The sequence below is a fragment of the Bubalus bubalis genome, chromosome 24 (assembly GCF_019923935.1).
Source record: "Bubalus bubalis isolate 160015118507 breed Murrah chromosome 24, NDDB_SH_1, whole genome shotgun sequence".
NCBI lineage: Eukaryota > Metazoa > Chordata > Mammalia > Artiodactyla > Bovidae > Bubalus > Bubalus bubalis.
Genome location: NC_059180.1, coordinates 40,937,337 through 40,949,090, shown reverse-complemented (window position 1 = coordinate 40,949,090; position 11,754 = coordinate 40,937,337). Strand labels below are relative to the sequence as shown.

The 11,754-nt window shown below is 56.0% G+C and overlaps 1 protein-coding gene across 3 annotated transcripts in view; it reads left to right on the top strand.

Annotated features, from left to right (window-relative positions):
• Nucleotides 1–1,854: 1,854 nt before the first annotated feature.
• The window catches only part of CRAMP1 (cramped chromatin regulator homolog 1), a 45,095-nt gene continuing 35,195 nt past the window's right edge, over nt 1,855–11,754 (top strand). Inside the window, exons 1-2 of one of the 3 annotated variants that reach the window (XM_025275288.2) lie at nt 1,855–2,178; nt 4,229–4,575. In XM_025275288.2, the coding sequence (XP_025131073.2) occupies nt 4,230–4,575 (346 nt within the window). In that variant the 5' untranslated portion in view covers nt 1,855–2,178; nt 4,229. Of the gene's footprint in view, nt 2,179–3,803; nt 3,874–4,228; nt 4,576–11,754 lie in introns of those variants that run through there. The other 2 variants (XM_025275289.2, XM_044935933.1) reach the window with 2 other exon arrangements.

The window sequence follows — 11,754 nt, the reverse complement described above, 5'->3', positions numbered from 1 at the left end:
GGGTCCCGGCCCGGGGGCCGCACTCGCCTTGGCTGGGCCGCTGCGCCGCCGCGCGTTGCCGGGACAACGGCCGCGAGCCCAGCTCGGATACAGCCGAAACCGAGCGGGCGGACGCCGAGACCAGCCGAAGCGCCCCGAGAGGCCGGAAAGAGCCGAAGACGCTCGGAAACGTTCGTGCGCAGCCGAGGGCAGGATTCCTCCCGCGGGTGGCGAGCTCCTGGGCTGTGCTGGCAATTTCCCCCTTTCTCGATGGTTGTCTCGAGTCCACAACGCTAGCTCGCAGAGGGGCCGAGGGGACAGAATATGCCTTTCTGCCCAGAGAAGGGAAGCTGGTGTATTCTGTATGTGATGGGTATACACGGTCGGTTCGCGACCCGCCCCTGTAGTTCAGTTTTTCCAACCACATAGGTCAGTCAGGAGGAAGGCAGCAGGGAGACTGGGAAAGAAGGAGAACGCCATCTTTAAGATTCTCTCCTCTCTGGTTAATCTTATTGCGGGGTCTCTTGGACCCCAAAAGGTTTGCTAGATTCTGATTTGTCTCCAAGAGGGTGTCGTTCAAGAGTATTTCTGAGAAAAGTCAGTTGATTCAACATAGTTCCTTGAAGTTGGTAACTTATGCGTTCAGTGCTTTGAGGGGGGAGGCTTATGGACGCCATTAGAGAGAAAATAGCGTAGAGTAGAAAGTACGAGTTCATTTAGTTAGAAACTAACCTTTTTCCTAACCTTGGCGGCTGACTGCATTCCCTAAGGTATTATCAACGTGCCGTCCTGCTCTAAAGGTCTGGTGGGTTAAACTAATTTTGAAAGAAAAAGCAACGTTACTAAGAAAACTTACTATAGCAAACAGCAGCAAAGGTCTTTCCTTTGTTAAGTATACAAGGAAGATTCTATTTTAAAAAACCCATTTTCATGAACACTAGGATTTTACTGAATAAATTTAATATGTAATATTGCGTAAATTTAAGGTGTACAAAATGTTACTTTGACCCATTTATATATTATGTGATTAGATTGTAGAGATATTTATCACATGAGTCAGTACAGTATTATTGTCTGTATCCATTATATTGTGCAAGCTTTCCAGGTGGCTCAGTGGTAAAGAATCCGCCTGCCAATGCAGGAGACAGCGGTTCGATCCCTGGGTCAGGAAGATCCCCTGGAGGAGGACATGGCAACCCACTCCAGTATTCTTGCCTGGGAAATCCCATGGACAGAGGAGCCTGGCGGGTTACAGTCCACCGGGTCGCAGAGAGCTGGACACGACTAAGCACGCAGGCATAACACTGTGCATTACATACCACTCCTTAACAAATTTGTACCCTTAAGCACCATCACTCTTATCCCTCCTCCATAAACTCCACTCCTTTATCGCCAAAACGAAGAAAAACAACCTAAGCGTCCAGCACCATCGGCAGCACTAAAAAACTTGAAAGCCTTCGCACTCAATCCAATAACGGCTGTGTTTATCTGCCTCAGTCGCACTTCCACACTTTTTCGGTAAAAACCCGGTTCGCGCCGGATTCAAGACTCAGAGCTGAGGCGGCGTTTTCTTCTCACGCATCCGTCAACAGGGCTCGGGCCAATCACAGGCTAGGCTCTCACTCTATTGGCTGCCGATCCACCAATCCGGAGAGACGTACCAGTCCGCACGGCCGCGAGGCTAGCGTCACAACATTACCCGCGTCGCAGATCCGCCCTCCGCCCCCACCCAGCGTCCCTGCGTGTAAGCGCGCGCGCCCGCCGCTGACCAATGGAAAGGCGCCTAGAGGGGGCGCGCCCGCTGGAAACCTTGGCGTGCTCGGCCCCGCGCGCGTCGCCCCGCCCCGGCTCGCACTCCCGCCGCCCCGGCCCCGCCCCGCGCGTCGGCCCCGCGGACTCCGCCGGCCGCCGTAGCCGGAACTGCTCCTGTTTGCCGCGGGCCGGGCCTCAGGGAGGCTGAGGGGCGACAGCACCGGCGCCCGCAGCCTCCTCAGCCGCACGCCGACCGCCGAGGGGGACGTACCGGGGCGAGTGCCGTTCGGCGACTGCTTCTGAGGCGGGAGGACCACCCCGGCGTTGCGGTCTCTCAGCAGCCGGCGCTCGGGGGCCGGGCTGCCCGACTCGGCCGGTTCTGCGGGCGCCCGGGAGGACCCCGGCGGGCCCGGGAAGCCAGGCTGCTGCGAGGCGTTGATGAAAAAGGTGACCGGAGGCTGGGGGCTCGGGAGGGGTGGACCGCCCCGACTGGCTGTCGCGGCGAGGCCGGCTCCCAGCCCGAGCGGGGCTGCGGGAGAAGCGGCCTGCGCCCTGACGGCGGTGGTTACGCACGCGGTGTTTCGTCGGGGCGGCTCGGGGAGCCCGGACCCAGGAGTATTGCGTTGACGGAGCTCTTTGTGTGCAGCTAGAAGTCAGCCAGGGAGGTGGGTTTTGCTTTTCCTTTCCCAGAAGGTGACAAATGGTGTCCTGCCGGGATGGGGCTTGAGGCGATCCCTCCTGTGTGCGCGGTCAGGAAGTAAGGTTGGAGGGACTCTTTGAGAGAGTTCCATCTCCTGGTTTCTTTTTCCCTCAAGGGAAGACTGAAATACGTCAATACCTTTTGAATTCTGAAAAGCCACGTTCTTCTGTATTCAGGTAGTGTCTCCCAAGATTTAGCTTGGCCAACGGGCAAGATTATTCTGTTGTAGCTGATAGAACCACTGCCTGGGTCCTGGGTTGACCGTGGGTAGCTTTGGGATGATGGCTTGGTTCCTGGAAGGTAGGGTTCGCCACATTATAACCCAGGTTTCTTAAGTAGAAACGGATAGGATAAGGAATGAATAGTGAGATGTCCTGTACTACCACGAAGTCCTTTAAGTTTGGGCATCTGTCTTACATTACTGTTCTTTGGCATGGCAGGTTTTTTTAATTTTTATTTTCAACTGGCGTGGATTCAGATGGTTTATGATAGACATCAATTTTAACAGATGAAAGCTGTAGCAGGTAGTTCTGAGGCATAATACTTTTGAGCAGTGGTAGGTATCACTATGATTTTAATCATTTCCAAGTCTTTCTAGGAGAGTTCCTTACACTCCTGTTACTGTATTTCATTGTTGGCCTTGATGTCTTGCTCTCATTTTCCTTTTCTCAGCAGTCGTGTTGAGCATATCAAACACAGTTTGGGCACAGTATCAACACCTGTTGAGGAATCTAGTTTTTAGGTTTCTTGCTTCATCGCATGTGCACATGACTATTTCTGGACTTACAACGTTGATAGTACCTGAATCTCCTTGAATAAATTGAGTGGATCTGCTTTTTGGGCGACAAACATTTTTAAAGTCATCATATTTTGTCAATGACATTGCTCACAACAGAGAGTCACAAAGTTAGCGCAGGATTTTTATTCATGGTTACCTAGCGTATCTTCTGTCCATTCTTACCTGGAGGTTACTGTGCTGTCTGTCACTTTCACGGGTGACACCAGTCTGTTCCACACAACAGGCTCCTTTGTTGCAAAAGCATTTTTAATTCGTAAATCCTCGCAGCAGCACACATCTCCCACCCTCGGAAGCAAGACTCCCAGAAACCCCGAGCTTATTATTCTTTATGTCTGTTTTAAAATAAGCAGGCGGACTGGTAGCCTCGGGCCACCATGGAGTTCCCTGTGTACGCAGGCGAGCCCGCGCCTCTGCCCGGCCGGGGTCGATCCGGGCCCCTCACCCTCGCTCCGGAGCCAACTTTGGGGGCCGGAGTGCGGGGCAGGTGCGCGGGCCCGGAGCCCCGCGCGTTTCGGGGGGGGGGGGGGGGGGGGGGGGGGTCGAGGGGCGCGGGCGCCGAGGCCCGGCCGGCTCAGGCAGCGCGGGGAGCGAGGCCGGCGCGCGGGCTGCCCGGCGCGCAGGCCATGAGCCGCGGGCCCTTCGGGTAGGTGGCTGCAGGACCCCTGGACCCCGACCCGGGCCCAGTGCCCCTTCTCCGACCCTGGACCGGGGCGCCGCGCGGGCAGGGCCGTCCGGGCGCGGCCGCCCAGCTGCCGCCCCGCCGCCTCCGCGTCGCCGGCCACCGTTTCCTGGGCGTCGGGCGGGCGGGCGCGCGGGGGTCCCGGCTGGGGTCCGGCGGGCGGCGGCTCGGGCCCGCTGGCCGGGCTCGGGCGGGCGGGCCGCGGGAGGGGATCTGGAACAAACAACGGCGGCCATGTTGAGAGGGGAGCGGTGCGGCTAAACTTCTCGCAGGCTGCGGGCCGCGCCTCACCCGGGCCCCCTCTCCCCGCCCCGGCCAGGATGACAGTGAAGTTGGGAGACGGCGGCGGCGGGGAGGAAGGGCTCAAGAGGCTGGGCAAGAGGTCGGCCGAGGAAGACTCGCTGGAAGGAGAGGGGCCCGGCGGCGGGGACGCGGCCGAGGAGAGCGGCGGCACAAAGAGGGACGGCAAGACCCCCCGGGACGGCGGCGACGGCCCCCAGGCCCCCTCGGGTGGCCCGCAGGCCCCGTCCCCGCCGCCCGCCTGCCCCCAGGATCAGCACCACTTCCTCAGGTCCAGCGTGAGGCCGCAGAGCAAGAGGCTCAGGAAGGACTCGTCCTGCGCTGGGGGGAGCAGCGGTGCAGGCAGCTCCGGGCCCCGCGGGAAAGGTAAGGCGACCCCGGCCCCTTGCAGGGTGTGCTCTCGTGCCCCCGGTGGGGGGCCTCTCCCTCATGCCTCCCTGCCTCCACCCCGGTGGGGTTCCCTCGTGTGTCTGCACCCGCACTTTGAGTGGCACTTTGGAGGGGACATGCTCTCTTCCTGCTCCAAAGAGAGTGTTTCTGTGTTTCGACTGTGTTAAGGGGCAGTAAGTATTCTTTCCTTGGACAAATAGGATAGATTTCTGATGGTTGGATTTTTCCCCCCTCAAAGGCGCTTGGGTGATTTATATGGTAGGCTATTTTAAAAAGTAAACAGTAGTTTAGAAAGGGATTGAGAAATTACGTGCTGTATCTTTTCCCCAGCCTCAGATGGTGAAAATACAACAAAGGAATGGAGTTTTGAAACTCTTGTGGGGAAAGGTTGATAAGTCGAAAATGAATGATTCCGAGGGTCCAGCTTGGGCCCATCATCCTCTACTTCAAGTATGCTAGGCTTGAGAGTGTTAAGGGCCTCAAGACATGGCCCTTTGAGTTTCTACTAAGGTTTCCTTGGGTGCCATGAGAACACCTCCCCTAGTGTAGTAAGTGGTGAAAACATTTATGACCTGACATAAACGAGCAGCAGTCCACAGGATTTGTCCTGGCATTCTCGGGTTGTTGAGGACGTCTCTATCAAAACAGTAAGAAAACCATGTGTCAGTTCCCCATTGTTTTCTGCTTGTATCTATTTATATTTCAGCATTCTGCTTTTTCTTAATGGTACAAGTGAATTGTTCTTAATATTCTTTTTGTTTCAGGCCAAGTTTGCAGCACTTTTATAGATAGCATATGTAACACCATTTTCTAGTGAGTTTCACATGAGAAAAACTTTCACTTGGTTCCTTGGGAGATGGAATTTAAATCGTTAGCTGGTCCTGATAATATTAAGATGGAAATACCTCAGAAGCTAGTGGAGGACCCATTTTGGAGATCTGTGCCAAATGTGTGCAGTTAAACTTCTGCCTCATTCTCAGCTGAGGAGGACTGGCCTCTGAAGTCATAGCCTTACTCATTTTTGGGGGGGGGGGGGGGTGAACACTTTTGGTGTAAGTATACTCACTTGGATATGTAAGCATGAGATAATTTTGTATGCTTCAGAAGTTAAAACTTGTCTCATAGAAGTTTATTTTGGTGTGAAAGTTGTTGATTGATTAGGAAAACATTAATTTGTTTTCCTGGCTTTGTTTTGTAAAAAGCAGTTTTTCACTCCTACTCAGAGAGATGGCTCAAGTTACCATGTGTAAGTGCTAGGGAGCCTCCAAGGGTCTGTCTGTGGCTTCAGAAGTACTGGCTCTGACGTTCGGTCAGAGTCTCTGGCTTTGGTCCCCTGGCCTTCTGACCTCCGTCTGCTCGCTTGACCCCTCTCGCCGGCTTTCTCCTTGGAGAGGCATCCTTCCCTGTGAATTGAGGAGTGCCGGGGATGGCTCCCCTCTCTCCACGTGTAGCTGCTAAAATGGAGTGAGGCGCTGGAAGCTCTCTGTCCCCTGTGAATGGCTGCCTGTGAGGTGATGTGTGGATGGGACGTGAGACTTCAGTTAGAATGTTGGCAGTGGGTGAGGGGCGGTTTGCTTTCCCTTGCACACTTGAGTGTGGGGCTGATGGGGAAGGTTTCTGATTAGTCTGGCCTCAGATCTGTTCTTAATTCTTGCCCAAATGTGGTTGGAGCAGCCATCCAGTTCCCATCAGTAAAATGGAAGTTTGTTAGAAATTGTGCTGCTTACAGCTTGTGTATTTTCCTGTTTTAGCATGCAGAAGTTTGCTAAAGTGAATAATGAAGCTGAACTGTGGTGCTGATGTTTGGGAGAGGAGTGGAAAGTGTGTTTCCTCTGCTTCACAGACTCCTGGGCCTGCCTCTGGCCTGGAGCTTCCTGGTGAGGCTGCCTCTGGGCTGTGCCTCAAGTTTCCCCGTGCCCAGGATATCCCCCGCCTGCTTTGGGGAGCCTCTCCTCCCTCTCCCGCCCCTTTGACCAGCAGAGAGCAGGTCAATTGTAACCTTGGGGAACATTCTTGGAGGAGCTGTTTGTCGCACAGACGGTGGAAATCTCCACCTGTAGTGATGAGCATGGACCAGTAAGGGAATTTTTCCAGGTTTTTCACTTCAGGAAAGTAAAAATTTCCATTATATTTGAGGTACAATCATAGCCCAGCCAGAGAAGGCTCCTTTGGTTACTGACCGCTTTCCAGTTTCAGTCTTAATGCATGGAGAACTCTGCCGGCGTTTGGGAGGAAAAGGCTTGGGGAGGAAAGGAAGTTTTCATTTTGCTTCTGTCCACACAAGTACTGTCTTTTCTTTTTTCATAAGAATGGACTCTTTTGTCAACTTCAGTGAAAAACCAGAAGTGGAAGTCTGAATCAAATCCTTTTTGAATTGACCAGGGGCAAGTGGCAATGATTTAGCACCTGTGTGCCAGGCATCTTGCACCTCTGTTACTTTGCTTTTTATTTGGGTGCAGATACCGAGGAGTGTTGTTCAGATAACGTGTTCAGCTGAGACAGAAGGTAGGCTGCAGGTCAGAAACCAGTGGCTCTGCTTGATGTCAAAACAAATGCTCCCCTGGCCCTGCCATGTGCCCCAAGTGGCCTGAGAACACACTTGAGACTGACTTCACAACCTGCAGGAACCAGGCCAGAAGGCAGAGCCCCCACACCCTCCCCTGTGTTCAGGATAACCCCAGTGCCTGCCTCACTGAAATAAGTAACGCCCCGAAGCCCTGCTCTTAGGGAAAGCGGGCCTGGCTGCCAGGTCGAGCTTCAGGCAGAGTCTGAGTGGATGGACGGGGTGGGCAGGGTCACCTGTTGGGAGGTAGGATAGAGGTGCCAGGAATGCCCCCGAGCCGCTAGGGGGTGGGGTCCTCAGGGGACGCCTGAGTTGGGGGCAGAGTCAGACCCTCTATTTCCAAGGCTGTCCCCTCCCCCCACCCAAGAAGGCCGATTCTGCAGAGTCAGGGAGCAAGTCAGAGGAGGCGCTGTCTCCACAGTGCGGCTGCGTCGTCTGGCTTTACTGTGTCGTGCTTAGAAATCAGTGATTCCCTGTACAGAAAGCGTTTGCATTTTGCTTATTCTGGGGCCTGCCTGTACCTTCCAGAATTTTTTTTAAAGATGTCTCAGACGTACCTCACCCTGTTGCGGCTGACCCTGGGGAGACGGTATCCTTTTGGGAGGAAGGATGATCTGTGGTCGGGAACCCGGTGTCTCCACCCTGAGCTCCAGGGGTTCATTCAGCTGGGCTGAAGGGGTGCTTGCCCTGCCCGAACTTTATGCTCCTTCCGTTCAGCACCAGATAGATCAGGCCACGGCCAAGGCCGCACTTCCCTCAGCTCAGGGGTGCCTGGGGTCCTGCGAGAAGGCAGAGGCCCGGAGGCCAGGTGGTTGTCTCCCTGGTAGGTTCTCCTTAGCCCTCACCTCGCGAAGCGCCTGGCCTGGTGAGGCCCAGCCGGCATCCATGCCGCGGTCACTCTCATCCCTCTCCAGGCCGGGGCAGCTGGGCAGGGCAGTCCCTGCCTTCCATACCCACCAGGGGCAGGGGGACACACCTGACCCTCCGGAGACCATGAGGCTGGAGCTCTGTGGTCCTTGTGGTCAGTTGGATCGTCACCCCAGGGTCCCTCAGGCTCTGTGAAGGTCTCAGCTTGTTGGGAGGAAAAGTGAGAGGCAGGCCATTCTTCCAGCTGTGTCCAGCACATGCCTCTCTCCCCACCGAGGCTGCGTGTGCAGGAGACATGGGGACTGCGACACGGGCCTTTTGGGTGACACAGGCCCCCTCTGTGTGCAGTGGGTCAGGAGACCCGCCGGCCAGAGCAGCCACAACGGAGCCATGTCGGATGGAGGGGAGCCCGCCTGTGGAGCAGAGCTTCTAGGAATCCCTCAGTCAGAGCTGTGCCCTGAGCCGGCTTCCCGTCCAAGACATGGACAGATAGCCTGGGCAAGTAGGTAAGGGAACAGTTGAATTCTGGTTTAAAGGCTGAGCTAACTTTGGAGTATTAGTACTTCCTTGACTTTCAACGTCAACACCGATGCTTCCATGGTGTCTCGTGAGCTTCTGCAGTTGTCTGGTGCCCACTGAGTGTACACGCGTCAGGGTTTTCATTTCAGGTAGTACGTTGTGTCCTGTTTCGGATGATATGAAAATACAAAGATAACAGAGTCACAGATGCAGAAACCATCTTTGTCCTGAATGGGGGAGTGCTGGAGTGCTTTATAACATCAAGCAAGGCTGGTGTTCTCAGCGCCGAGGACCAGCGTGTGAAACGTGCCTGGGAGTTGTGGTCCCCATGTTACACCGTGAGGAGGGTGTACGATTTAGTGGGAGCACTGAGTTGTAGTTGTGTCTGTCTTAAATATCTGTGAGAGGAGTGAAAGTCTTTGAGGGAGGCCACGCCTGGTTTGAGAGAGGGGGACACTGAGCCTTGCAAGGTGCCGCTGAGGCAGATGGAGCGTCGAGTGCTGAGGGCAGTCCTGGTGGGCAGCACGCGGCTCTCGGGGCCCAGTGGACGTGGTGGGGATGGGGGTGCTTGGATTCATCCGTGGGGCGGCACCCTTCCTGGGAACCATCCACCTTGTGCCTTGGTGGAGAAGGCTTCTTCAGCAGCGGCATAGAAGCACCTCTGAGACCCTGGGCGTCACACCTCCCGTCTGGACTGACCACAGCCTTGGGCACCCGCCGGGCCTCCTGTCGGGAATACTGCCCTCTCGGCCGTGAGCCTCTGCAGTGCCAGGCGGCGCCCTAGTGGGGCTGGGGGCGGGCAGGCAGTGAGACGGGAGCGCGCCTCCTGCCCAGCGCAGGCGGGCTTGGGTGGACGTTTCTGAAGCCCTCGAGTCCAGCCCGACAGGGTCTTCCTGTCCCTCGGGACTTTGATATTATGCTCCGGAAGTTTGCAGGCTCCAGAGGAAGGCTGAGGACAGGGAGTGTGCCGTGATGGGGTGTCACCACATCCTCGGCGTCCCCCGGGAAGTCACACGGCCGTGCTAGGCCAGCGTCCCCCAGAGTCCTGAGCCTGCTGCCACCTCCATCACAGATGGGGGGCGCTGAGACCAGGGTCTCTCCTTCGTCTGCCCGTGGCTCTGTGTGTTATAAATGCTGAGGCAGCCACGGCCCAGGTGATGGCCACCGTGACGTCACACGTCCTGGGGGAGCCCCGTGTCCCGGGAGGATGACACCAGGTCTGGAGTGAGAAGAGGGGAACTGGCTGGGCCCCTGCCACCCGGGCCGTGCGGCTTTCCCGCTTTCAGGGCTTCTTTCCCCCTGGTGATGGTGACTGCGCACGAGGACAGAAGGGAGCAGGGCGTCCAGACGCGCTCCTCGGGGCTGGGCACCTGGGCTTCCCTGGCGGAAAGATGGCTGGTTCTCTGCTACGCGGTGCTGAAGGGGCATGGGCAGAGAGAGCGGGCGGTCTAGCTTGTCTGGAGTGGATGTGGGCAGCGGGGGATGCGGACAGACGCCGCACATCTGTGTTCCTCAACGAGCCCTTGAGAGGGGTGCGGCCCGGATGGGTGGTCTGGGAGACCAGAGAGGGCACTGAGGGGCCTGCTCGGAGGTGGCTCCAGGCCTCCAGAGGACTGACCCACCTACCGCTGGCCGTGGTGGGTGGGAGGGACGGCGCCGTCTCCCCAGCTCTCGGTGAGCACACTGTGAGGCCTGACGCGGCCGTTCTTGCTCTGAGGTACAGAGAGGCTGCCGGGCTCCGGCCTCGTGCGTCCTTTCCCTCCTGCCTTCCTGATGCTGACTTCTCACGTGCAGGCTCTGACTAACCTCTTTGTGGCCTCAGAAGCACGGTTGCAGGTGTCGGGTTGACTTGGGGCCTGTGCATACCCAAGCCCACCCCAGGGAGAGCCCCACACCCGCTAAGGCTTGTTCAGAGTTGTCGTCTCAACACCCCCCCACCCCCCTGCCCTTTGCCTTCCTGCGCCTCCATTCTTCTCGCTGGCTTCTCTGTCTTCCCCTTTCAGTCACCACTCTTTCTGTCTGGACTTTTCCTGGTAACCATCTCGTTCTCCCAGTGTGTCTGATCCTGCCTGTCTTTTCCTGCTTGAGTCGCAGCGCTGGAAGGAACCAGAGCTCAGGTGGGATGCCGTTCTTCCTCCTCCTCATCTGAACTTTCAGGGATGTACCAGGTGCTGTGTTCTCTCCCCCCCATGAAGTTTTGTGATTTTACTCTGTTTCTGAGAAGCACTCAATGTCTAGAGTGATGGGCAGCAGATGTGGAAATGGTCGCCTGAGGGTCCTTGGCTTTATTTTCCTCTACTGAGGACGAATGTTTTTGAAACCCGATCAGGAGAGGCTGAGCATCGCTGCTCTGACCTCTGGCCTTGAAGAGGCCATGGTTGGTGGCCTCAAGGACCTCCTGGGAGCAGCTTTTAAGTCGTCCTTTTCTTCATGTCTGCTGATTTGGTGTATTCTGTGGGCTACCCCTGAGGTCCCTCCAGGCTCAGAGATGCTGCCATTCAGTTTTCCGTCACTGTTCATCCTCCTTGTTGCGGGTCACCAGTGAAATCTCACAAAAGCCAGCAAGAGGCCTGCGTTAACAGAATTTTCAAAAATGTGTGTTATTTCAAGTACGTTGACACCAGTGTGGGCTGGCAAAGCTAAACCTGAGCTGTGATTGTTAGCAAGTTGCCTTTGTCTTGGAAAAGGACGGTTTAGCGAACGTGTTGTCAGAAGTTGAAAATGACTCTGAAATTCTTTGTTGTGGGTGGTGCAGAGGTGGACAGACAGCCCTTCCTCAGAGGAGTACGCATGAAGAGTTATGGGCTCCAAGTCAACCAGAATTTCTTTTATTTGAGAGTGGGTTTAAATGGCACCCGTGACCTGATCTTGAGCTCATGGAAAAGCGTCTCTGACCTGCGCGCAGTGGAACAAAACCGACGATCCCTGCACACAAACTGAGTTGCCTCGCCTGTTGAAACATCTTGGGACGTGCCGGGCTCATGAGTTAGGTCAGGGGTTTGGTTTGTTTTGGTGAGGAGCTGACAAAGTCAGGTCCTGTGACGAGGGCGTCCTTCCCCCGCTCTGCGCCCGGGGATCCTGAGGTACAGATCTGCTGAGCCTCACGAAGCGGAGGGAAGCAGCTTGGGACCGGCTTGTCTTCCCTAACTGTGTCTAGGATGCGAGGAGTGAACATACAGGTGCGGTGACAGAAAGGTCCCTCCCAC